Source organism: Misgurnus anguillicaudatus, chromosome 1 (assembly GCF_027580225.2).
Source record: "Misgurnus anguillicaudatus chromosome 1, ASM2758022v2, whole genome shotgun sequence".
NCBI classification, from domain to species: domain Eukaryota; kingdom Metazoa; phylum Chordata; class Actinopteri; order Cypriniformes; family Cobitidae; genus Misgurnus; species Misgurnus anguillicaudatus.
In genome coordinates this window covers 16301180-16326070 of record NC_073337.2, presented here as the reverse complement: position 1 = coordinate 16326070, position 24891 = coordinate 16301180, and the positions used below count along the sequence as shown (strand labels likewise).

The 24891-nt window shown below is 38.0% G+C and overlaps 3 protein-coding genes across 6 annotated transcripts; 1 reads left to right on the top strand and 2 right to left on the bottom strand.

Moving 5' to 3' along the window:
- Positions 1-6075: 6075 nt before the first annotated feature.
- LOC141363743 (uncharacterized) lies at positions 6076-8213 on the bottom strand. Its single transcript, XM_073867249.1, has 3 exons — positions 7948-8213; positions 7391-7576; positions 6076-7277 (listed from the first exon to the last, which is right to left on the bottom strand). Exons 1-3 carry the CDS (start codon positions 8096-8098, stop codon positions 6754-6756), a joined length of 861 nt encoding a protein of 286 aa, XP_073723350.1. The 5' UTR covers positions 8099-8213; the 3' UTR covers positions 6076-6753.
- On the bottom strand, positions 7948-11949 carry LOC129416421 (THAP domain-containing protein 6-like). 4 transcript variants are annotated; one of them, XM_073867237.1, is made up of 7 exons: positions 11856-11949; positions 11253-11356; positions 10818-11010; positions 10596-10685; positions 10173-10434; positions 9631-10062; positions 7948-9523 (listed from the first exon to the last, which is right to left on the bottom strand). In XM_073867237.1, the coding sequence occupies exons 2-6, from the start codon at positions 11330-11332 to the stop codon at positions 9800-9802; spliced, it is 888 nt and encodes a 295-aa protein (XP_073723338.1). In that variant the 5' UTR covers positions 11333-11356; positions 11856-11949; the 3' UTR covers positions 7948-9523; positions 9631-9799. The 4 variants fall into 4 exon arrangements, with proteins under 4 accessions (XP_073723338.1, XP_073723340.1, XP_073723343.1 ...); XM_073867239.1 differs by lacking the exon at positions 11856-11949 and adding an exon at positions 11792-11810; XM_073867242.1 differs by lacking the exon at positions 11856-11949 and adding an exon at positions 11466-11727.
- Positions 11950-13388: 1439 nt separating this feature from the next.
- On the top strand, positions 13389-24808 carry nup107 (nucleoporin 107). The gene is made up of 26 exons (XM_055189764.2): positions 13389-13524; positions 14102-14187; positions 14483-14575; positions 14710-14819; positions 14916-15042; positions 15134-15237; positions 15450-15577; positions 15693-15741; positions 17573-17644; positions 17724-17812; positions 17912-18104; positions 18235-18325; positions 18655-18734; positions 20229-20288; positions 20370-20515; positions 20595-20643; positions 20731-20800; positions 21017-21132; positions 21264-21453; positions 22478-22590; positions 22677-22779; positions 22861-23018; positions 23138-23263; positions 23594-23707; positions 23804-23971; positions 24613-24808. The coding sequence occupies exons 1-26, from the start codon at positions 13517-13519 to the stop codon at positions 24718-24720; spliced, it is 2751 nt and encodes a 916-aa protein (XP_055045739.2). The 5' UTR covers positions 13389-13516; the 3' UTR covers positions 24721-24808.
- The last annotated feature ends 83 nt before the right edge of the window (positions 24809-24891 follow it).

Genomic DNA, 24891 nt, shown 5'->3' with positions numbered 1-24891 from the left:
AATTCAATGAATCATTTTTTTTTAGTGTACATGTTAACGATATGCAAAAGGTACTACCCCAAAGTAAACAATGACGCGAGTTATCGTCTCCACCGTAAATCTCTTTTCTTGGACTACAACAAACACACGGATTGTAGGCAACAGTTTACATCCTGGGATTGGTGATGTAGACAAGACCGACCTTATCATAATTCTTCCCGCTTCGGACTTACAGCCTTGTAAGTTAACTCCTGTTAGCATTGCATTGTGAGCGAATCTTTCAAACATGGTAAGGAGCGTCACATTTCCGGCTGATTTCAGAGGTATCAGGCCAATCACAACGTGCTGATTAGCTGGCCAATCAGGGACACAGAGCTTTTCAAATCGATAAGTTTTGTACAAATTTCATGCGTTTCAGGAAGAGAGTGAAATCTGGAGCTACAAAAATGTACGGTATGTGGAAAATAATGTGTTTTTTACCACAAACCACGCAAACACATTGTATTATACCAAATACTTATGATAACGTTGTTTTTTAGCAATGAAATGGGTACCCTTTAAATAATATCCTGGCTCTTTTCAGCATTATAATGGCATTGGATTGTGCCCCATTTTTAAAGCTCCAAAAAGTGCATCCATCCATCAAAAACTAATCCGTACAGTTATTAAATGTATTCTGAGGCAAAGTTCGCGAGAAAGTTGAAATCAGGTGGAAGTCTGAAGACTTCTCACCTAATGTTACAAAATCCCATCACATTATCTATGAAGACTTTTATGGAGCTTTAAAAATGGGGCACTATCCAATGCCATTATACAGCTGAAAAGAGCCTGCATATGATTTAATATAACTCCAATTGTGTTTGGCTGAAAGAAGAAAGTCATTTACACCTATGACGGCTTGAGGGGGAGTAAAATATGGGCTAATTTTCATTTTTTGGTGAACTATTCCTTTAAGGTCAATGATTCGTTAGCTGCTCTGTAAGTCTCTTAATAAGATCTCATGACTCAATCATAACTGACCTCATCGATTCGCCCTTTATTCATTTACACTAGCAAAGCAACGGGATGGATCAGAGATGATTAAGATGAAGTACAGCATGGTTTGAGGGCGGAGTGCCTTAAGCAGACGATTTGTTGCTCCAATATGAGCTCCAAGTTTTGGGCAACAACATCCAGACTGAAGGAACATAGTACATAGGCTGCTATTCATTTTACTGCATTTAATACTTGTTAAACTGTATGACAGTAAAGTCAGGTCTGTACAATCATTTTTTCACATCCCCAGAGAGGCTGGTGTTTTGTCTGCAGTATAGATGTATCGATAAAAGATCGAAATGCTATTTTCATACGTAGATAGAGTTGCTTTTAAGAGACGTGCAGATATTTATTCATGTTATCTGGAGGGAAGGGAAGAAGGGGTTCAGGTGAGCACTTTTGTCTATTATTAGACAGTAGCTGTGATATACATACAGTATAAATGAAGGTTTGGTAAAATTTTATGGATCCATGATATTCATTGGATAATTTTAAGGGGGCAGAATTTTAAAAGTTTTGTGTGTAAATGACTTTGCAGATTTTTCTTTGCATGAAGGGCAAAATGATGCCAGTTAGCAAGAAAATTGAATAAAATGAAAACAATCAAAAGAGGTCACTGTACCTAAAGGGACATTCCACTTTTTTTTGAAGAATGCTCGTTTTCCGGCTCCCCTGGAGTTGAGCATTTGATTTTTGTCGTTTTGGGGTCCATTGGGCTGATCTCCGGGTCTGGCGGTACCATTTTTGGCATGGCTTGGCATAATCCATTGAGTCTGATTGGACCATTGGCATCGCACCTAAAAAATAACCAAAGAGACTCAATATTTTTTCTATTTAAAACTTGACTCTTCTGTAGTTACATCGTGTACTAAGACCGACAGAAAATTTAAAGTTGCAATTTTCTGGGCAGATAATGATGGTACTGTGCTCTCAGTATTGGCGTGATAATCAGGGACTTTGCGGCTGTGGCATGGCTGCGGCGGGCGTAGTGATGTTGCGTAGTGCCCGAAAATAGTCCCCTGCCATTGAAAGTTACTAAGGGGACTATTTTCGGCTGCTGCGTAATATCATTGCGCCTCCTGCAGCCATGTTGCGGCAGCAAGGTCCTTGATTGTTGCGCCAGAATAAGAGTATAGTTCCTAGTTATATCTTCCTAGAAAATCACAACTTTTGAAACTCTTCGGTTGTTTTTTGGGTGCGATGCTGGTGGTCTGGTCTGATTCTGGATTGTGCTAAGCTATGCTGGGGGTTGTGGCGCCGGACCCGGAGATCAGCTGGGTGGATTCCGGGGCGGTAGGAATCGGATGTTTAACTTTGGGGGAGCTGGAAAATTAGTATATTTTTAAAAAAGTGGAATGTCCCTTTAATGTTTTGGTCATTTGAGTTCAATGCATTGGGAAACTGACCCGAATCATGTGAAAGAAGTGCTAAGGCTGTAGCTACTGGGGTGAAAGGTGGGAGTATTTGTCTGAGTATAACCAATAAGAAGGTTTAGGTGTAGCAGAATAAATTGTTACATCTGGGCCTTAGTTATATCAATTTTAGCTAAATACACCATTTTGCTAGCACTTAAAACAAAATCTTCAACACCAAAGGTGCTTCATTATGTATTATACTTTGTAATACTGTCTAAAGTTATATGTCACATTTTCATCCATTTGATCTTTTTGGTAATCTTTAATTACTTTAATTCATACGTGTCAACGCCAAGTTTCTCATCATCTCAGCGTGAGTGCAAGGACCCCTAGACAAGACCTCCTCTTTTCTCCCCATTGTCATAACATCACCTTCATTATATTCATCTCCCACAGAAATAAAGCAATGACTGGCTCCACTGACGCTCAACTATTGTAGATGACAAGGAGAGACGACAATGATCTAGTCATTACAAGACAGCAAATATTTCCAAGATAAAGACAAATTAATTGAAGCATTCCACGAGTGATTGTGCCTTTGTGGCTATTAAATAGTAAGTGGTTCGTCTTTATAAAACCCAGACGGAGAATGGGATTGTCAAAGCAAATGCATTTCCATAGAGTGCCGGCTAGGATTATCTGCGCATATGAATAAGATGAATAATTTCATACGCTGCTATGAAATCTCTCCCGTAGAGTTAGACAGGAACCGAATGGTTTTATTTGAAGAATAAGAAGCAAGGAATTTTAAAGCCAGAAATATACTCTTAGCAAAAATGCCCTGCCAGAATGCACTCCTGTTATTGTGGCAATAACAGGCCTCAGTACAAAAAGGGGTAGAGAGTAAAATTCAAATTCCTGTGTTATGTTTAAGGTAGAGCTCTAAACTTTTTAACATTTAAGCAAACTTTGTGCCAAACCTTGACTTTCTCAAATGACTTGGAGCGTGCAATGACCATCGCACTCTCGTGACACTTTTTCCGAGCATTGAAGCAAACTTCATAATGAATTATTGACCGTCTAAATGGCATTACATCATCAAAATGTGGACTTTTGGAATTGGACCAGGGCTAAAAAATTGACAAAAAATACCATTTATGTTACCAATGGCACTATTTGGTACCAAAATGTACCTCTAAGATACTAATATGACCTATTTAGGTGGCAATGTGTAATTTTTGAAAGGGTACTGCCCCAGTGACAACTAGGACCATTTTTTGACATTTTTTCTATTACATTTTGACACATTTTCGAATGCAATAGCAGAAAACATTTGTTTACGTTTTTGTGAAGACTATATTTCTGGCTTGTGTGAGTCTGTGTATTTGTTGAAAGAGAAAATAACTGCTTTCCCATCTTATTTGGACTCTGCTGAGTTTGCCAAATGCTGAAGAGACATTAATAAATGATGTAACAAGAAAAATAGTGCGATTCAACATGATAAATAGCATGATTCGAAATAAGATGATTTATCGGTGGAGATGTGGAGACGTGCCCAACTGGGGCTCTGTATCACTGTGTAGAACTTAAAGAACAGTGCGGTTCACCCTGTACAGTTACAGAAACTATAAATATGACACTATGTATTATGACCTAGTCACAAAAAACTGTAAGTGAGCTACTATTTTTATGAAATGCAACTCAATGGATATATACTTACTTTTGCAGAACTCTTGTTTACTGTATGATATTTACTGAAATACTGTCAAATTAAACCTTGACATGGTGTAAAGTATTCAAGTACAATGCAAGTGTTTTGTGTTTGTGTTTTGATTCATTTCTGGTCTTTGTTGATTTTACTATTGCATAACTTACCATATATACAACCAGGATTCGTTATTTGAAAGAAGATGGTGAAGTGGACACCACAGGTATGTTTATTATTTAAAGCAACACCAAAGAGTTTTTTTTTACCTTGAAATAACGTTTCCAAAAAAGTTTCAGTGGTTCATCCACTCAAAACGGTGAATGGCACTTTCACCTTCACTCTGCAGCCCTCTATCGGCCAAAACCGCACTAAAGAAGTTTCCAACAGGCGGGTCACGGTCCTGTAGTTCGAGTGAAAACTACAAAAACTTGCTTTACAGCAGACCTACAATCCAATCAGAGCCAGCTATGCTGCAGTATTTACGACAGTGGTAATGAACAATTACGCTTCTAACCTGTAGGGGGAGCAAAGAGCAATAAGTCTTTAGTGTTGCTTTAAGATAAACGCACCAAACAAGCCTCTTCTAGAGGTTGAAATGAGGTGTGTTGATTCAAGCATGAACATTTTAATTTGAAGTTATGAATGAAAAATGTGTGTGTGTCATGACTCTAACATGCAGTCCAAGCTGTTTACTTAAAATAATCCTGGAAATCCTGAAAATTAGGGTGGATTTTATAATGGGTCAATTTTTTTCTTTTTTTAATGTTCAACTCTCACCCCCTAAACGTGTTAGGATATCAATAAAAACACACTTTGCAAAATTTTGAATTGTTCCTACAATTTCTAGAGGTTGCTCAAACCCTTTTAATATTTCCAAAATCACATATTTTTAAAAAACTACCATTTAAAAATGCACAACACACCTAAAAAAAACTTGCTTCTTGGAGGGTAACTTTGTTCCAGTTATTTCAGTCTCTTCTGATCCGAGTAACCATATAGATCATTCTCATTGAAGCTTTCAATCTTTAAAAGACATATCACAACTAAAACAGGAGTTTTATTTACGTCAAATAAGTCCATTGCTGCCATAAGTATATATGAAGAGTTTGGTTCCAAAACGCGATAAACGCCATTTTTGAAAAAAAATGAGTTACTGCCAAAATCTGTATTATATTAGGTCAGTATTTAAAAGTAAATTCTTAATTTTACGCAAAATCCAATATCCGCCGTGTTATTCTGTCATCTTTTCTCCCTTTTTTCCCAAAATGCAATAAATGCCACTCCCCCTTTTTTACAGAATGCAATAAATCCACTCCAGAAATTACACCATTCCACGCAATGTAAACAAGCAATGGCGGCGCGTTGAATACACAGAGTCCTAGTTTTCCTCATCTACTTTGTACTTCGTGATCAACAAACAAAACAAAATAATACTTTAATTGCATTGATAAACCTGTGATGTTTTTCTGTGACAGGAAAGAAACGCCATCAACATCTAATAATTTACTGGTGCTTATCTCCCGACAGCATCAAGTTTCTTATGCTAACACATTTACCCCAGAGGATCTTATGAAAAACTTTACATTATTTTACTCAAAGTCAATGAAAATCGAGCAGGACCAAAACATTTTACAGCTGATTGCTGTGAAAAACGTTAAGCGACGACGTCAAGTATAACCGCAGCAATGACAGTGATCTTAATATGACAAAGTAAGTGTTTTGATTAATGCCATTAATGTTTATTTTTTTAATCAGTGTGTACAACTGTTCAACTAAATGCATATAACATGGTAAAGATGAATGCACATTTATATAGGCTGTTGATTCAATAGATTTATAGCATTTAAAAAAAACTACAAAAAAAAACTATAAGTCACCTTGGATTAAAGTTCTCTCAAATGCATACAATGGAAACGACAGAATTTTCATTTTTGTGTGAACCATCCCTTTAAGAGCTCTTGTGTCAGGATCTTGACAAGAACCCAATCGCAGACGATGTCGGGTTAAACAGAAAACACTTTATTCAAAGACAAGGAAAACAAAAGCCCACGTGGGGGCAAACAAAATTAAACAAGGTTTTCACAAAGACAAACTTTACACTAAACTTGACTCGACATTTAAACTGGAAAACACATGACTTGAAACACACGAATAGTACAAAATGATCCAGCACAGGACTATGGACACAAAGGGATTAAATAAGAAAAACTAAACAAGATAACAAGGGGAAACAGGTGAGGGGAATAAACTAATGATGAATAATTAACAGGGAGAACGAGGGGCAGTTACTATCACAATCATTATTTTATCAATAACTTCATAGACAGTATTTATAAATCAGTTAAAATTTGTGTTTATTTATTAATAACTTTAAAATTTGTATTCAGAACAAATAAAATCCTTAAAAGGATTCCATCAATTTCCCACATCCTTATCCAATGTAGGGTCACATGCTGGAGACTTCTTATCCGAAACACGTTGGAGATGCTGCCAGCTGCATCACAGGGCTTTCACAGAAAGACAACGCATTCATACTTTCACTTATGCAAAAAACAAACTACAACACATTTTCATTAGTGTATATAATGACTAATACAAGTTACTATGGATCAAACTTACAAAATCAGATCCATGTGTTTATATATTTTTTGTTTTCCATTGTCCATTGTGTGTAATTTACAAATTCCTGCTTGTAGATGTTGGTTGCAAAGGTTGGATTTCAGACGGCTGAGTGTTTGGAGTATGCTCATTGCTGGACTGTAAAACTTGATACCGAAAAATGCTGTTGTCCACCTCGTGCATGAAATGCGGCAGTAAATGTGGGGGAAGTTTCCGCATTCTCTGCTCAATGCTTTTGCAGTATGTAGAAATCACATCATCACTGCACTCTTCCTGAGGAGCCAACCTTTCCAGGATTTTACTAAGGTTGTGCAACAAGTTTGCAGACTTCTCATTGGTGGACGCGTTTAGCATCTTCCTTCTGCGCTTCACTCGAGGCCGCGGGATGCTTGGCTGTCTGAAGGTGCAGGGCACAGGCTCTTCTTTGATCGGCGCGGATGCTTCTCCGCAGATGGCGGATTCTGGTAGGGGACTGCTTGGCTTTGACTCAGCTTCAAACAAGTTGGGCTCTTCAGGGTTGCTGTTCCAGGTGTCATTGCTGGTCATGGGTGAGAGTGAACAGGAATCATCAAAAGCCAGTGGTTCCATAAAAATAGAAATGCGTTCACACTTAGGGGAGTTTATTCAGCTGTTCACTTTTGTAATATTCAACTTAGAGTAAGTGAATTAATACACGTATATAGTAAGAGGTTAGTTACCATAAAATTTGGTTTTGAAGTGATCTCCCTCCTTTTCATATGAGGCTCTAAGAACTGTAACTGGTTCAGGATCCATTGCTGTCTGCCAGTCTTGGGAGCATCGACACTTCCTGTTGGCACAGCTTTCTTGTACCGTGAGTACTGTGTTCGCAGGGAATCCCACCTCTTCCTTAGTTCCTTTTCTGAAGGACACAGTCAAAAATCTTGGGTGTTTCAGTTCACCCAAAAATGAAAATTCTGCCATCATTTTCTCATCCTCATGTGATACAATCAGCTGTGTGCTTACCATCATTTATTAAAATATCTTATTTTCTGTTCGTCAGAAAAAATAAACTCATACAGGTTTAGAACAACATGATGATAAGAAAATTATGACAACATTTTTATTTTTGGGTGAAAAATAACTAAGTTTAACTAAGTTACGCTGATCGGTATGCGCAGCGCCGCATCCGATAACAACACAGCTGCCTATTTCGTATAAGCTTAACTTATTTTATTTAACTGCGATCAGCAGCACCAAATATTAGGACAAATAAAGTTAAGTGAATCTTACCTGATATGCCAAGCGTCTGCTCGACCTCGTGCCAGAGTTCTGCTCTATGTCCTCGGCTGGCGTAACATTTTTCTGTGACGTTGTACAGAGCTGGCCGTTCCTGAATCAAAGCGATCAGCTGGTCTTCGCGTTGTTCATTCCAGGTGGCCATATCGTTACAGTCGGACCCTCGGATAATAAACAAAACGAGAAGAACAATCGGTTTGTGTTCTTGTTGTTTCGTCACTTCCGCTTTTCATCTGGTGCGCGGAGGCTGCACAGCCCATAGATATGTATAAAGGCTAGATGGCTTACCGGCGCTGAGAGCCAATGGGCCCCGACGACGTCACACGGCGGCCATCTTAGGACAGGACCGCTCGTCCAGTTATAACATTAAAGTCTATTGTGCATGTAGTGCTGAAATAACTTTATTTTGCTCAATTTTCAACCGATTTTCAAACGGCTTGATGTGTCATAAACGTCAGGGATGCGGCTATTTAACTGCATACTTGTGAAAAATTATAGCCACGGAGTTTATTAAGAAAATAGTATATTAAGCAGACTAGACCGGTAAAGTACTAGGTATACCCATAAACACACACACAGTAATGATGTCAATATTTATAAGGTACATAATACATGAAATAGTGCAATTTAGTTTATTACTAATATTAACATTATTAAATACATGTGTAAATTTATGTATAATATAAATCTGTCTCAAGTTGCCATTCTGTAAAATAAAGAGAAAAGAGATGGGTCTTTGTTTTTTTTTACTTAGGTCCAAAGGCACACAATTAGAAAAAAAAACTTACAAAAAAAAATATACAAAATATACAAAAAAAAAAAAAAAAACATTAAGACACAATTGGACACAAAACTCTTTCCATCAATACAATATAATCAATACAGCTCCCTCCCTCTCCTCCTCTCTCTTAAATGGTCTGAACTTACATAGCGCTTTTCTACACCGTCTTGGTGCCCAAAGCGCTTTACAAATCCACACATTCACCCATTCACGCACACACTCATACACCACTCATTCACATGCAAACGTCAAAGAAGAGTAGCAAACTAAACAGACCACCAGTTGAAAACCCATCCTTTAAGTGCACAAATAGTTTACGCTACTGCCCTTTGAAAAGGACAGTTTTTGTGAGCGTCTGTCTCACACTGTCTTTCTGCAAGCTAAGCGTTGACATTTTCGCAATGTGGTGCAGCCTTAGCTTGAAGAAGAGGGACACAACCAGAGTCAACAGTGTATGGTGGTGACTGTCAATGCCATATCGCGTGTCAGTGATGTGCTCCCCGAGCAAAAACACATCCTCTTCACCTATCCTCTTCCTCACCATGTAGAGGACCTCCAACAGTTTGATGGGTTGCGATCTCCTGGAATCTGCTACTGCCTGCCGAACAACCCACTCTGCTGCCCTGACGACCTTCACGGTGCCTGCTGATAGGATGACAAGCCCTCCATTGTTTTTCAGCGTCAGCAGATGGTAGCTCTGGTCCTTACTGGCAGATTCAGCATCCATCAACAGGCTTGCCCGGCCGACATCACAGGAAAGCTTTTTTAGTGTGCGTCGCACCACAAATCCTGAAATCAATGGTGGACAGATTCACATTATAATGACTTTTTTAAATTAATAAGCATGGGGAAATGAATTAGTTATAGGCTAAATCTACTATAAAGTCTAACTCTACCTGAAATCTACACAAGCACATTTTCCATAAGACCATCAAACTTCTTGGGAAGATAGCTGTGGTCTTGTACAAGGGCAGGAATGTCTGCAAACGGGGAAGGGAGATCTTCTCCTTCTGCAGAGGACATTTCTACAGCCGACAGGTTGGTAGATGTGTCTATGCGGTAGGACTAAACAGCAGACTGATCAGCTGGTAGGGACTCTGTGTCATCCTGTGCTGTCACATTGCTTTTCGTAGCTGAAGTTGTTACTGTAGTTGAAATTAGAGACGAAGAATACCTTTTCAAGGAACTGGGATGTGGAAGGTGAATTTTCAGGTCGTCTCTCAGGTAGTGATACGCCTTAGGACCATGCAGGTGGAGAGTGAGCGCAAAGTCTCTCTGGGCCTGGGTGTACTCTGCACCCTGTCTTGACAGGAGGTGAACCGGAAGATCTGAAATGTAATTAGAAAAAGTGATTTAGTAAGTCTCCTTTGATAGTAATTTTTATGTCTAACAAAGAACATAAAAAAGACAAAACATTTAAAGTCATTATTTATTTTACCTGAGTAGCATTCCAGCTTGTCACTCAGCTCTTCATTGATGAGGTTCTTAGCTTTCAGCTCCTCCAGAAGAGCCTTCATGTTCTTCTTGGCCCTCCTTACCCTTGCCAAGGCATTGCTCTTTTCCCGCCACATTTTACGCACTGTGGCCATGGCTGCATCAAGTTTGGCCTTAAGAGCCTTTGGAGAGGAAGGCATTGCATATTGGTGGTCAGGGGCCTTCCTCTTCCGACTCCTTTGCCTCTCTCTAGTGGATGGCTGTGGCTTTGAAAAAATATATATATATATATATATATATATATATATATATATATATATATATATATATATATATATATATATATATATATAAAGTTAATTAGGGTTAATTAGGGTTAGGGTTAGTGTATTTGTTAGTGACATTCCTCATGTGTACAAATACTCACAACATCAGGTGGAGGTTGATCCTGCTCGGGGTACATGGGCTGGTTTTCTCCTGCTTTTCTTGAAGCGTTTGTACTTGTTGGTGCTACCGGCTGAAAAAATAGTTAAATATTCAATTGATCTGTAATACACTTTATGTATTGCTAAACTTGCAGAAAGTGTAACATTAAATCACATTTAAATATCGATGCATCCATCTTTAACACCTTGTAATCTACACGTACCCTCTGAAGATGAGCAGAGAAGTTGAAGACAGATGGAACAGCTCCAGCTTTCAATCTGATAGTCTGCCCTGTCCTGTCGAAATCTTCATTTCTGAAGTGTTCACTGCAGAGCAGTGTTCTGTCATTAGCCACAAAACCTTCCCTTCTCAGGGCACGCTCCCACTGTCTCCGGCGCTCGCTACATTTGGGAAACCTTACAAATGGGAGAAATAGTAGTCAGATATAAATGATTGTTAACCTTGCACCTTTATTTCCTTCAACATTGAGGGTATGGACTAAAATACAGTATAAAATATATTATCATTTTGATTCTATGTACTGCATGTATGCAAATATATGTAGCCAATCTTGTAATGTTGTGTCAGTTACACTATTCCTAGCAGAACTTGTATTACTAAGTATCCTAATAATAGTCATAATGTTTTGTTTTCTTACTTGTGAAAGGTGATCCCACGCGTTCTGGTTTGGAGGCTCCGTTCGTTGGTGCAGCCGTAGGCAGCACAAAAATCAGGCATTTTCCACAAGCGTAATCAGAAGTTCTGTAAACAAAAAACCAACAAAGTAATCCAAATGTAAAGATGTTTTTAAGAAACCAAATCACTTGGAAATCATGTGTAACTCAAAGCTATGTTGAAACGAAAGACTAACCCTGCCTCTCCCACCAATTTACAATTGGTTGGTGACTCACTTACGACCTCTTCACTGCTAGCCAGCAAATAAATACAACCACATCCACAAAATGACATTATTTAGACAAAAGATTAGGTTGTCAAGAAACTGGTCTCAGGAAACCTGTTAATAATTGAAAATGACGACTGTGTGGTATCACTTTAGAGTAGAGGGCAGCCATGAAACACACAGCTACGCTGCAATGTTAAGCGTTTCTCAAAACGTGAAGCTACAATTTAAACATCGGCATCAGCACAAATCATAGCCACGTTAATAAGGTTTGTATTACTTTGTAATACACCAACCCGTTTGTAAATCCGTCAAGAATTCAGCAAGTTACGAGCATTTTAGTTGGCGTATGTCACTCACCTTCCGTCCACAGCAGCAGGGAGCAGCACTATGGCAGCACTGACCCAAGATGGCCGCCAAGTGACGACACAGCTGAAGCCGCCTTGAGCCATCTAGCCTTTATACACATCTATGGCACAGCCAATCAAAGTGTGGAGCGTGCCGCAAAAAACGAGACCAAACACTCCCAACGCTCGCGCCCTGCATCCAAAATTGCTATCTTGTGAGCAATAATTAATATGCAAAACGAGTAGTATGTCCTCAAGGCGGCAACCTCATGGTATGGTAATAGGGAGTTTATACATTGTTAATAAATACAAGCATATACACACATAGCTACAGTGGCCACTGTATATTAGGTTATAAACATGTAAGTTAGCCTATATATTAGGCTACACATGTAAGCTTTTTATTTGGCCACTGTATATTACAAACATATACAACATGTATTACACATATATTACACAAATGTACACATACTGTTAGGGCTGGGTATTAAAGGGATTGTACACCCAAAAGGAAAACTCTGTCATCATTTAGACTCAGCCTCTAGTTGTTCCTAATAACCCTTTATACATATCTTTGCTCTGCTGGACACAAAGAAAGATATATTGAGCAACAAATCAATACCCCCAATGAATCAATTATTTATTACTGATCTACTGTCTGTCCTTCAACGTGATGCCCAGCCGATGCGCAACCAACGACCACCGGCTGAACCAGTTTAATCCGCTTACCTGCTTCCTATCCCTACCGTATCTATATAAATATATATTAATTTCTCCCAAGGGTTTTTGTCCTTCTAGGAGTTTTTCCCACCGGGTTTTCTCCTGGGGGGGGGGGTTCGTCCCAGGGAGAGTCAGCCAACTTTGGCTTAACTTAGCACTTTACTGTATACGTTACATTATTAATACGCTCACTTGTACGGTTTGCTATATTCTACTTCTTATATTTTCTATTGATTTTCTGTGTTCTCCTCTACATCTACTCATGTAAAGCTGCTTTGCAACAATTAACAATTGTGAAAAGCGCTATATAAATAAAATTGAATTGAATTGAATTGTTCTTTTACATGTTTTCTAGGTTGATAGAAGCACTGGGGACCCAATTATAACACTTAAACATGAAAAAAGTCAGATTTTCATGATATGTCCCTTTAAACTTGTTTTTTGCATAAGGACATGTTGGAATAAAAAGGTGCTCTGCCCAATCTGTTGCTACAAGCACACAGTTCTCTAGAATATCATATATGCTGTAGCATTAAGATTTGGGCTCATGGAAATGACTAAAGTAGACAAACCTGTTCATTAGAAGGGGGTGTCACAATACTTTTGTACATAGAGTTCCATTTTTTATAATAGAACTCTTAATTAATGTAATAAAATTAGGGAGTCCGATATTAGTGCAATATAATATAAACAGAGCCATATTAAATGTCTTAAAGTACATTTCATAAAATTGCATGAAAGTATTTTTTTAAGTAGTGTAGTTGTAATGCGTCTACATGACCGATAGGTGGCAGTACACCGTCAGACATTAGGTGTGTAACGATCCTCCGCTCCAGTAGGGTGCAGCACAGTCACGTGATCCGCACACAGCGCAGCAGAAGAACTATCAGAAGTGAAGGCGCAAAATCTTCTGTGCTAGCATATGTGGCTAGCGGTTAAAATTATACAGACATTATGGAGTGGTAAATATCGCGTTTTATAAAGATACTTCTTAAAAATTGTATTTGAATCTCTTTAACTATTTCTAGCTGCTTTGTGTTGTCTTTCGAGTGAATTTGGAGATCAATGTTAGTAAACATGCGGCTGCTTATGTCAGTATGAGCATAACAAGATATATAAAAACAATAGAAATGGATATATTATTATTTATTCTGTGGGTTTTATTTTTAGTTTAACATTTGTTACTGTTTAGAAAATCAAATTGAACAACAATATGTCAAATAATGCCTGTTTTGACACTTTCTCTTTGACACATTTTTTTTTCACGTGTAGAAGAATATTGTGACAACAATAACTGATATTTTTATGTAAACTATACTTTTATGAGACAGTGTTTATAAACGGTCAAAAAGTTAAATCAAGTTTTCTTGTGTTTTATTGTTTCATCTCATTCAGCATATGTATGTGTCAAGAAAGAGTCTGTGTATTGATAATATATATGATTGTGTGTGTGTGTGTGTGTGTGTGTGTGTGTATATATATATATATATATATATATATATATATATATATGCACATTTAAATATGTTGTCTGTGCAGGAGTCAGACCTGGTTGAGTCCAGTGGTTCGGGAAACTGACGTGACACGGGCTGCCCGCAGAAAGAGTTCACACAAAAAAGTGGCTTGTATCCTTAAAAAGACCTGTCTGAATGGGTGAATCTCCCAAAATCCATAATAATAGAGTGAAAAGAATTTAGGAATATTTATAATACCCATAAATGTTGTATTGCTGTTATAAAACGCTTTTAAAAGTCAAACCAAGGTATAGTCCCTGAGAAAAATAGCTGTCAGCTATTGATACTTTTGCTGTTGGTGTTTTTATACTGATAAAAACACCTTAAATGTATCGTAAGTCTCTTTCGATAAAAGTGCCAAATGCATAAAAATATAACATGTTGTGTTTCTTGACGGCTTGCTCAGTTCCTTTAGCACAGGATGGCAGTCCTGGGACGAGCACAACTCCAGCTAGACCACATCTGCGACAGACACCTGGCTCACTGCTCAAACAATCATGTAAGAGCATTCATCACCATTACCAACAAAACCTCTTACTTCATGGTCAACGTGTAAAAGCTTATGTTAAAATCTGTAAAATGGGGACAGTATTTTGATATGCAGGTGCTTATGGTTGTTTTTGTCATGCACAGTCACCCCCAGAAGTTCCTTGAGGAACCCAGATGTGTCGGCAATCCTAGGGACAGGAAGCAGAACTCCTCGCTTCATGAACACACCTCGTACCAAAGGCAATCTCAGCATGGTGAACATTCTTGGGTTCTTGTTACCAGTTTAAAGAAGCTCAAACATTTTATAAATGAGACTAATGCAGTAGCGGTGTGTCTGTTTTTGTTACTAGAATTTGGATGACAGTGATTGGACAAACAGTCTTTACCCTTCACCTCTGTCTGGGATGGAAACCAGCTTTACTGATGACGTGTCCATGAGTGCTCTCATGCTGAAGGAAGATGATCCAGGAGAGGATGGTGAATAAACATTACAAATCATCTCACCAGTTTATATTATTTTTACTTCTTTATTTTTAACATCTACACGCCTTTCTGTCTTTCTTATTAGCCTGTCTAAGTCTGTTCCCAGATTTCCAGCAGTCATATTTGCGTCACGCATCCACTGCTGTGTTTGATCTGCTGGAAGATTATGAGGCTCTCTGTCAGGATAAGGTACCCTGTAACAGTCATTCACTTGTATACAACTTTGCTCGCTGACTTAAGTTTTGCACCAATTGCAATTTTTAGAAAGGAAACAGTTTTGTATTAATTCAACCCAAAGATCCTGCACACTTTGCACTTTAGTTTACCTATGTGTTTTGTAATAATAACCATGTCATCATTCAAAAGGATTTTCTGTAATAATGTGCTGGCATGAAATATAGGTGGGTACGTTGCAGCAATTGGTTCTCCGGTCAGCCCCCGGCCAACAGAAATCATCCAAAACAGTTAGCATCACCTGGCTGCTGCAGCAAGAGATGGTGACATGGAGACTCATAACATCCCTTTACAGGTAAAACACACACTCACACGCACACATGCACAAACAATCACCTGATTTATAAACTCTTTAGAATAAACTGCCTGATAATAAACTGCTTTCAAGCTGTTGTTTCTATTTCACACAGAGACAGAGTCCAAACAGTGCTAGAAGAAGATCTCATGATGGACATAACAGTAAGTGTTGTACTGTACTGCTCTGCTCTGTATAGATGCGTACAACATGTCAGTGGTTTATGGTGTATTTTGGGTTGTCAAACATTGATGCTTATAGTTAAAATAATGAACTACACTTGTGGTTCTTAAATTAACTTAAAAGGAAATGGCACACATCACTAGAAATCATCCTGTGTGAATTTAAGGTCAACTGTCATTCGTCTGTGTATGTGCTATTTTACACTGTGCTATTTTGAATATATTGCAAGGACATAATTATAGGGCTACACGATAAATCGCATGCGATATCATGCATATATCAACCTTTATAATATATTTTTAAGACCCTTGTGATGACTTAACATCGACTTAAAATAGGTTGAATGACATGTCTACCGTATCCCGGGGTCTGTATCGCTTTTACTCGTACTTTTAAACATGGGGTTTCGGGTAGTAACCCGAGCACAAAAAGAACTACAAAATTCGACTGCTTTACGGCATACGTCACGTCCTCCACTTCCTCAAATTCGGACGTGGGAGTGCAACTATTTATTTTCCTGATGTTTTTGTCATGGCCGAAGAAAATGAAACCTAAGGTTTTGTCGGAGGAGACCAGAAAGAAAAAAAGGGAGAGTAACAGAATAAAAGGAAGGACGAGGATCAATATTGGGCCAGCGTTCGCTTGCTGGCGTGAACTAGAGGAGGAGGAGGGGTTCCTTGACCGATGCTGACTTGGCTGTCATGCTTTTGGACTAGTAAATAATGTTATATTGCTTGCATATACAAGTCCTCTTTGGCGCTTGAACTCTAATTTTTTTTTAACGTGAATTTTGCTGGAGGCTACTTGGGGAGTGTAGAGAGTAACTTTTATCACGTGACTCTGTGGGGCCTTGGTAGGGTCACGGACCTACGACATGGGCGACCCGGCTTCGATTTCCCTTTAAAGGAATAGTCTACTCATTTTCAATATTAAACTGTTATTACCTTAACTAAGAAGAGTTGATGCATCCCTTTGTCGTCTGTGTGCGTGCGCGTAAGCGCTGGAGCGCGCTACGACACTTCGATAGCATTTAGCTTAGCCCCATTCATTCAACTGCACCAATCAGAGATAAAGTTAGAAGTGACCAAACAATGTTTTTCCTATTTAAGACGAGCAGCTACACGAGCAAGTTTGGTGGTACAAAACAAAACGCAACACTCCTCCAAGCAGATTTAAAAGAGGAACTTTTGGGAGTACTTCGACTCTGCGCAGTAACACCCTCCCTCTCCCATTATGAGAGGGAGAAGGGGAGCGGACTTTTCAGGCGAGTTATGGATTTGAATTTTTAATCATATTATAACCTAAATATGCCCTGTGAAAGTTTGTAACGGAAAAAAGTGGTTTTAATCTTGTCACTTTCTTGGTATAAAAAACACGTTCTTACCGAAATTAGTCAAAATGGATTTATTGCGTTTTGGAACCAAACTCTTCATATATTCTTAAAAAAATTAATTGTTTTGTTAGCAAAAAGCTGAAATAATTGCATTTTTGTGAAGGAATTTTGTAAGAGATCAGATTCAGAACGATTATCAAAACATACACGGAGTTTAAAATTAGTAAGTAATGTTTTGGCTTCAGTTTTTTCATAAATTAAGTGCTAGTGGAGGTATTGCAGATTAACATAACGTTTTTTTTGCAAATGTTTTCTGTTAATTGACGAGATAAGATAAACTTGTAGTAACGTTGAGTAACTCAGCAACAGGTGGAATCCAAGTCATGGTTTAGATATCTAGAGTGAAAATCTACCTAGTAAACATTAGAAGTAAGTATCTGTCAAATGTATAAATGTATGTTAATGTATTTTTTTTTTAGGTCCCCAATGAAAGTGAAAAGGTAGTAATGGAGCAGTTCTTCCAGAAGGACAGCATGGTGCGACAGAGCCAGGTACACCTTCATTCATCCACCCATCTAGTATGTTTCTGTATGGAAAGGTCACTTTACCCAGTTTTTTTGTGTCTTCTAGCTGGTGGTGGACTGGTTGGAGAGTATAGCTAAAGATGAGATAGGAGATTTCTCGGATAACATAGAGTATTATGCCAAATCTGTGTACTGGTAAGTGATAACTGGATATTACTAGAGGTCTTTTTAAATAATGCCATAAGGTCTTAATACAGTGCAATAAAATAAGTGTGTGTGTGTTTGTTTGTGTAGGGAGAACACTCTTCACACACTAAAGTTAAGGAGGAATCAGTCCAGCAGTGGCTTCAGCAGGCCTTTAGTGACAGAACTGGATCCTGACGCTCCCATCAGGCAGAAGAGACCACTAGCGGACCTAGACAGAGAAGACGACACGCGCCTGCTGAAAAACCTTTTCAACCTTATACGAGCTGGCATGACCGATGAGGTGGGTGATGATAATTACAATATGTCATCATTTTCTTGTAAATGCTGTGCCAAGCTGATGAAAGGCTGGAGAACACTTAAGACTACTGAAGTCACTGTTTATCTGTATTTCTGTGTGTGTGTATGTGTAGGCTCAGAGGCTGTGTAAGCGATGTGGCCAGGCCTGGCGTGCCGCTACTCTAGAAGGCTGGAAACTGTACCATGACCCTAACATCAACGGAGGTCAACAAGCATCCATCTGCTAGATTTATTAATTTCCTGATGCCGAGTAGAACTTGATAAATTACATTTAATATCTACTGCTATTAGGCCTGGGCGATTTATTGCATGCATCTCGTCAGTAAAGCCGGTTATGTGATTAATAGTAAATCGACATCACCTGCTTTCAGATGGAGCAGCATTTATTACACAGAGCCATAGTTCGCTGACAAGCTTTGCAATATCGCATTCATAATCACGGACGAATTGCATGCGATTAATTGACCAGCCCTAACTGCTATATACCTTTATACTGCAACAGCAGTTTAATTTGTATGTGTGTGTGTGTTCAGGAGGTGGAGAGCTGCAGCCAGTGGAGGGCAATCCTCATAGGAGTGTGTGGAAGGTGTGCTGCTGGAGAATGGCAGAAGAGGTGAGAACTTAAAACTTGTATTTTTAACTACAGCACTGTGCAAAAACAGGCCACCATGCAAGTTTTTTTTATTAGAATACAACCATACAATACAGGAAATTTGGTTATAATATTTAAAACAGAATAAACTTACTAAAGAGCTAAAGGGGCAGGATATTAATGTGCCCCCCCACACACACTTAAGCAATAGCAGAAACCTGCAGGCTTTCTTAATGGGCCCACAGGTGGGCCAAAATTGTTTATGTAACTATTAAACTGATAAAAGCCTATTCGAATCTAATCTTGAGAAAGTATATTGTTGGAAAGCTCTATGAGTGTAGTTTTCATATTTCATCACAATTTCTGGAGAAAAAAAATATATTTTGTGATTTTAAGATGAAATTTGAACCAAAACTAGTTCACACTTTGGCTTTATATTTTTAGCATTTTGGGCATAAAATATTTTCATTTTTGATCTTTTTTTTTTATCTTTTCCTGCCATTGACGAGTTATCTCGTCAATTAAGAGAAAACATTTGCATAAAAAAGTGTTTCTGATGATTTTTTATGTTAATCATTTTTATGCAGTACTGCGATGGCGCACTTACCCAATTTATGAAAAACTGAAGCCAAAATGTCTTTCATTTCATATATTTGTATGTTTATATATTTTTAGAAGAACATTTGGTAACACTTTATTATAATGTTCATGATTTAACATTAGTTAATGTATTAACTAACATAAACAAACCATGAGCAATACATTTGTTACAGTATTTATTCATCTTTGTTAATGTTAGTTAATAAAAATAAAGCTGTTCATTGTTTGTTCATGTTAGTTCACGGTGCATTAACTAACGTTAACCAAATTTTAATAAAGTATTAGTAATTGTTGAAATTAACATTACTAAAGATTAATAAATGCTGCACAAGTGCAGTTCATCATTAGTTCATGTTAACTAATGTAGTTAACTAATGTTAATTAATGAACATTATAATAAAGTGTTACCGAACATTTTCCTGGAAGGCATTTTGTGAAACCTTTGTGAAAATCACAAAAAATGCTGGCGGGCAACCCTTTAAAAAATGGCTGGCGGGGAATGAATTAATATAAAATATATATTTAATTGCATTATTTTTATTTATTAAAATAAACTTAAAGTGCTATAGCTATTTTTATATTTGATATTATCAACCACTGAAACTCTAAATTTGAATCATATGACTTCAGTCTCCTCAAAAGAGTTAAAGATGTGTATGTTTAGCCAATAAAAGCCCCACTAAATACTGACTTTTTTCAGAAAAAGCCATTTTGTTCTGAAAATGGTGCTTGTACACTTTGTGTTCATATGTTCTTTATGTTCAGTTTGTATCTTAATAAAAATACCTTTTAATAAAAATATGAATGGACATTAAAACTGCTAAAACAGCAAAGCTGGTGGTGGCGGCCCAAAATTTTTGCACAATACTACGCAAGTTTTGTTCGTAAGATTCAGATTTGTTTCTGCCGTTTTAGGAGCAGTTCAACAAATTCGAACGAGCTATCTACGCAGCACTTAGTGGAAACCTCAAACAGGTGAATTCATCCATCCTTTTCACTCTCTTGGCTTTTTATTTGTGTGTGCATTTGACTGAATATCTCCATTGCATCGTGCAGTTGTTACCCATCTGCGAGACGTGGGAGGACACTATATGGGCGTATTTTCGCGTGATGGTAGACACTCTGGTGGAGCAGGAGATCTGTTCCTCTGGTTTGGGCAGTGAAGAGTTAGAAGAGCTACCAAGAGAATTCCTGGAGACCAAGTAAGACTTTTATTATGTGTGCTCTTTTTTTTCCCCACTAAATGATTGATTAATTCTGCCACGTGACATTTTTGTGTAGTTGGACGTTGGAGAAAGTTTTTGAGGAGCTTCAGGCAACAGAATCCAAAGTGAGAATGAGATTTTTTTTAATCTATAATTGACTAATTGTTGCATGTTGGGTTTCTCATCTTTTTGCAAATGTTTTGTTTCGACAGAGGGTCCTAGAGGCCACCAAGGAGCATTATCATGTGATTCAGAAGTTTGTTATTCTCGGTGATCTTGATGGTGAGCTAAGTTTTGTTGACAAAAGCACTCATATGAGTGCTGAACTAAAATTCACATCATAAGAGTATATGTAAATTTGTCACACCAAACTTCCAAAAATGTCCGATTTATTTAATAAAAAAGACTTTCGCAATCTCTTCATCTTTGGCATTTTTGGAGCTTTGGTGTATATATGGTGAATATTAAGTTTAATTTCTGATCAACTTTCATTTAAAGGTCTTTTGGAAGAGTTCAGTGATTGGTTGGGAAGAAGTCCAACTTTGCCAGCTCATCTGTTGCGTTTTATGTCACACTTGGTGTTGTTTTATCGCAGTTTGGGAATGCAGCTCAAGGTACAAGAAATAGTTTTTTAGGGTTTTATCACAACTTATTTTGGCTTATATAATTTGCATTTGAGTTTTTGTTGAACCATTAAACAGAAGAAATATACTTATACTGTAATTGTTTTCTCTCTTTTTCTCAGGAGGAGGTGTGTGTAGATGTTTTGAAGGCCTACATCTCTCTGCTGGTAAAGGAAAAACAGGTGGATCTCATTGCTTTCTATGTCAGTCACTTGCCGGCTGACATGGCCGTGTCACAGTACGCTCAGTTTTTGGAGGAAGTCATTGAAACCGAGCAGCGCAAACACTGTCTGAAGTTGGCAACACAAGCAGGTATCATTAATTTTGCTACCAACATCAACATTGTGCTACATGGACAACAATAATTTTACCTAATAAGAAATTATATTGATACGTTAAAAAATTGTCTTTGTATACTTAGGATGATCATTATACTAAAATATGACAGCAGTATGGAGTGATTGACCAATCAGAATCAAGATTTCCAGAATTGTGTCTATCAGAGAGGGTTGGTTATGGTTTTTAGATCAAACTTTTACAGGGTTCCCACGGGTCCTTGTAATCCTTGAAAGTTTGTGAATCTGGGAAAAAAATTCAAGGCAATGGGAATTTTGTGAAAATATACATACATAGCTACAGGTCATTGAAAGTGCTTGAATCTATTTTATGCGAGACGTTTTCTGGAAAAATAATCTATATTATTCCCTGTGTAGTGTAGAATAATATAACATTTCTAGACTTTTAAACACATGCTAAACTGTTCGCTTTAAATGTTTATATCTTCTGTATGCGAATGTTGATTCATACCAAAATGCTTTTTTGCATAGATGTGTTTAACACATGAAAACGTCTTGGGTTATGTATGTAACTGTTGTTCCCTGAGAAGGGAACGAGACGCTGCATCTCCCTTGCCATACTTCCTGCATCCCTGTAACGCCGTCTTTGGCAATATTTCAGATAGTGATATACTTCCTGGCTCCCGCGTCACCCTGTCTTTGTCATTAAGTCTCACCATTGGTTGAATTTGATATACACATTCAGTCACACTTAGCCCTGGAGGGGTCCCCAAAGTTTCACTGCAGTGACGCAGCGCCAGTTCCCTCGAAAGGGAACTGTAACAATGTATCTTAAAAGGTAACACGATGTAACCTTGCTCTTACTTGAAATGTGTCCCCACATTTAGTCCTTGAGGTTAGTGGTAAGTCAATTTGCATTAGCAGTGCAAAAGCTCATGGGTTCGAACCCACTCACATACTCATATTGCATAATATTGCTATGGTAGAAAAATATATAAATTTGTAGTGGTAGATGCAATAAATTTGTGGTTTCTGTTAAGGTTTGGATGTGGCAGCCATCACAAAGACTGTGGTAGAGACCATTAGAGAAAGAGACACGGATACGTTTGCCCACCATGACCTTACTCCTGCATTGGACTCTGCTACTACAGTGGTATAACATGCACACATGCAGTCACATTTCTTTCATTTTATTTAAATAAGCAAATTGAAGCAGTAACTTTTCATATATTCACGCAGGAGGATCAGCAGAAGATTGATGTGATTGATTGGCTAATATTTGACCCTGCCCAGCGAGCTGAAGCCCTTAAGCAAAGCAATGCCATCATGAGAAAGTTCTTAGGTGGGTGTGTGTTTTGCAACTAATTTACTGTAATAACAATTTGTAAATTAAATCGTATTTAATCTTCTTCTTGTGCCATAGCATCTAAGAAGCATGAAGCTGCAAAGATGGTCTTCGCCAAAGTGCCGGAAGATTCCATGCGTGAGATCTACCGCCAGTGGGAGGAGCAAGGCATGGACACACCCCTTCCCGAGGAACAAAATGCTATCCGCGAGCACCTCTGTATTCGTGCCTATCTGGTAGGAACCACCACCACCCATAAGCAACACTTGTCTGTGTTTTATTGTAATGGACAAAGTTTCTGTGTAGCCTCAATGGTTCATCTGAATGTGTGGATCTGTGTTTTTTTTTTTTGCAGGAAGCTCATGAAGCTTTTAATGAGTGGTTCAGGCATATGAATTGTCCTCCAGTTAAACCCACTGCACCTGCGCAAGCAAAGTTTACAGAGAAAGTGGCCCATGAGATGAAAGAGGCAGATTACAAGGTAAGGTTGGGTATCATGCCAACATGATGTCTATTTACTGCTTTCTACACAAAAAATATACGTATGTACAGACTTAACAAAATGCATAAGAATTACAAAAATATAAAAGTGTACATAAGACATAAATCATTGTCTTATTAAAAACCGTATTCTTACTATATACTTACTATTTGATACGTTTGAGTTCATTCACATGTACTGTAGTACAGAATTTAACAAATCTAATTTCTTAAATAAGTATCACAGCATGACTGTATCATCACAGACCTAGTAGGTTAGAACTAGATATCCAACTTTTTTTTATAGTGCCCAATTTTGCCCTTTTTCCAGATGGAGTATGAGAATTGGCAGGGACGTCTTGGAGCTCTGACGGAGGATGTGAAGGAAAGGATTTATAACGTACTTCTGTTTGTGGATGGGGGATGGATGGTGGATGTCAGAGAGGTGAGTGGATGCCACATTGGAAGTTTAATAAACATCTTAGGACAAAGAGTATTCTGGATTCGCTATGTATTCATGCATTTGTGTGCATTTTTGCAGGACGCAGAGGAAGATTCGGAGCGCACTCATCAGATGGCGCTGCTGCGCCGTTTGTGTCTGCCTATGATGTCGTTTCTTTTGTTAACTGTACTGCAGCGTACTGAACGCCACCAGGAGTGTCTGCGTCTCGCTGACATTATAGCATCTGACCAACACAAACTATACGAGGTTTGATTTTAAGACTTTATACGGTCACTTTGAATTTAAGTTTTATTTGTATTGTGTCTCTTAATTAGATTATATTGCATTGGTCTTGCTTTGATACTGCATTTAAAAGTTAAAGCTAGTCATACATAGCAAAAGATCTGGTTGCATAATCTATCCAAAAAAAAAAAAAAAACAATTAGATAAGGACTTAATAAATTTTGAAAATCTTGTTCAGTATACATCAGACAATGTGGACTTGTAATCTATTCAATTCAATTTTATTTATATAGCGCTTCTCACAATTTGTAATAGTTTTAAAGCAGCTTTACATTAATAGAAGCAGGGAAAAACACAGAAAATTCGACAGATAGCATAACATAATACAGATAGCATAAGCAGCAGAATTTGTTGTGGCTATGAATCAACATTATAGGGTGCTAAGTTAAGCCCAAGAAGGCTGTCTCCCCGGGTTGAAAAAACCCCTAGGAGAAAAAAACCCCGGACTTTTAGCCCGGGGGAAAAAAGTCCTAGGAGGAAAAAACCCTTGGGAGATATATATATATAATATCTTAAGTTAAGACCTGGTGTAAGCTAGGCTTTGTGATCTGTTTAAGACTTATATGATCACTTTTATCCACTTCAGTGTCTGTTTTTGTTTCTAGGTCTTTTCTAAGGATGAGCTGCAGAAGTTTCTCCAGAAGATGAGGGAATCATCTCTCCTTCTGCTGGATAAAGGACTAGATCCACTCGGATATGAGATTCAGACCTAGTTCTTTTTTTCTCATGCATTTTGTCCATAATGCAATTTGAGGAAAAACTGTGTTTTGTATTTGAATAAAGGTTGCGTGTTGTTTAGAAGCAGTGTTTTGTTTGGTTAATACTACATTGAACATTCCGAGACAAAGTAAATAAGCAGTTGAATATGTTTATCTTTATTCTGA

Excerpts from the sequence above, each read along its gene's own strand:
- LOC141363743 (XM_073867249.1), bottom strand. The coding sequence starts at position 8,098 with ATGGCCACCTGGAATGAACAACGCGAAGACCAGCTGATCGCTTTGATT. Across the intron at positions 7,577-7,947 it reads GCAGACGCTTGGCATATCAG|AAAAGGAACTAAGGAAGAGG; the intron begins GTAAGATTCACT and ends TGTGTCCTTCAG. Across the intron at positions 7,278-7,390 it reads AAAACCAAATTTTATGGTAA|CACTGGCTTTTGATGATTCC; the intron begins CTAACCTCTTAC and ends TTTTTATGGAAC.
- LOC129416421 (XM_073867237.1), bottom strand. The coding sequence starts at position 11,332 with ATGCCTGATTTTTGTGCTGCCTACGGCTGCACCAACGAACGGAGCCTC. Across the intron at positions 10,686-10,817 it reads TCTCTGCTCATCTTCAGAGG|CCGGTAGCACCAACAAGTAC; the intron begins GTACGTGTAGAT and ends CTATTTTTTCAG. Across the intron at positions 10,435-10,595 it reads ATCAACCTCCACCTGATGTT|CCACAGCCATCCACTAGAGA; the intron begins GTGAGTATTTGT and ends ATTTTTTCAAAG.
- nup107 (XM_055189764.2), top strand. Across the intron at positions 22,780-22,860 it reads CATCATGAGAAAGTTCTTAG|CATCTAAGAAGCATGAAGCT; the intron begins GTGGGTGTGTGT and ends CTTGTGCCATAG. Across the intron at positions 23,708-23,803 it reads GGATGGTGGATGTCAGAGAG|GACGCAGAGGAAGATTCGGA; the intron begins GTGAGTGGATGC and ends GCATTTTTGCAG.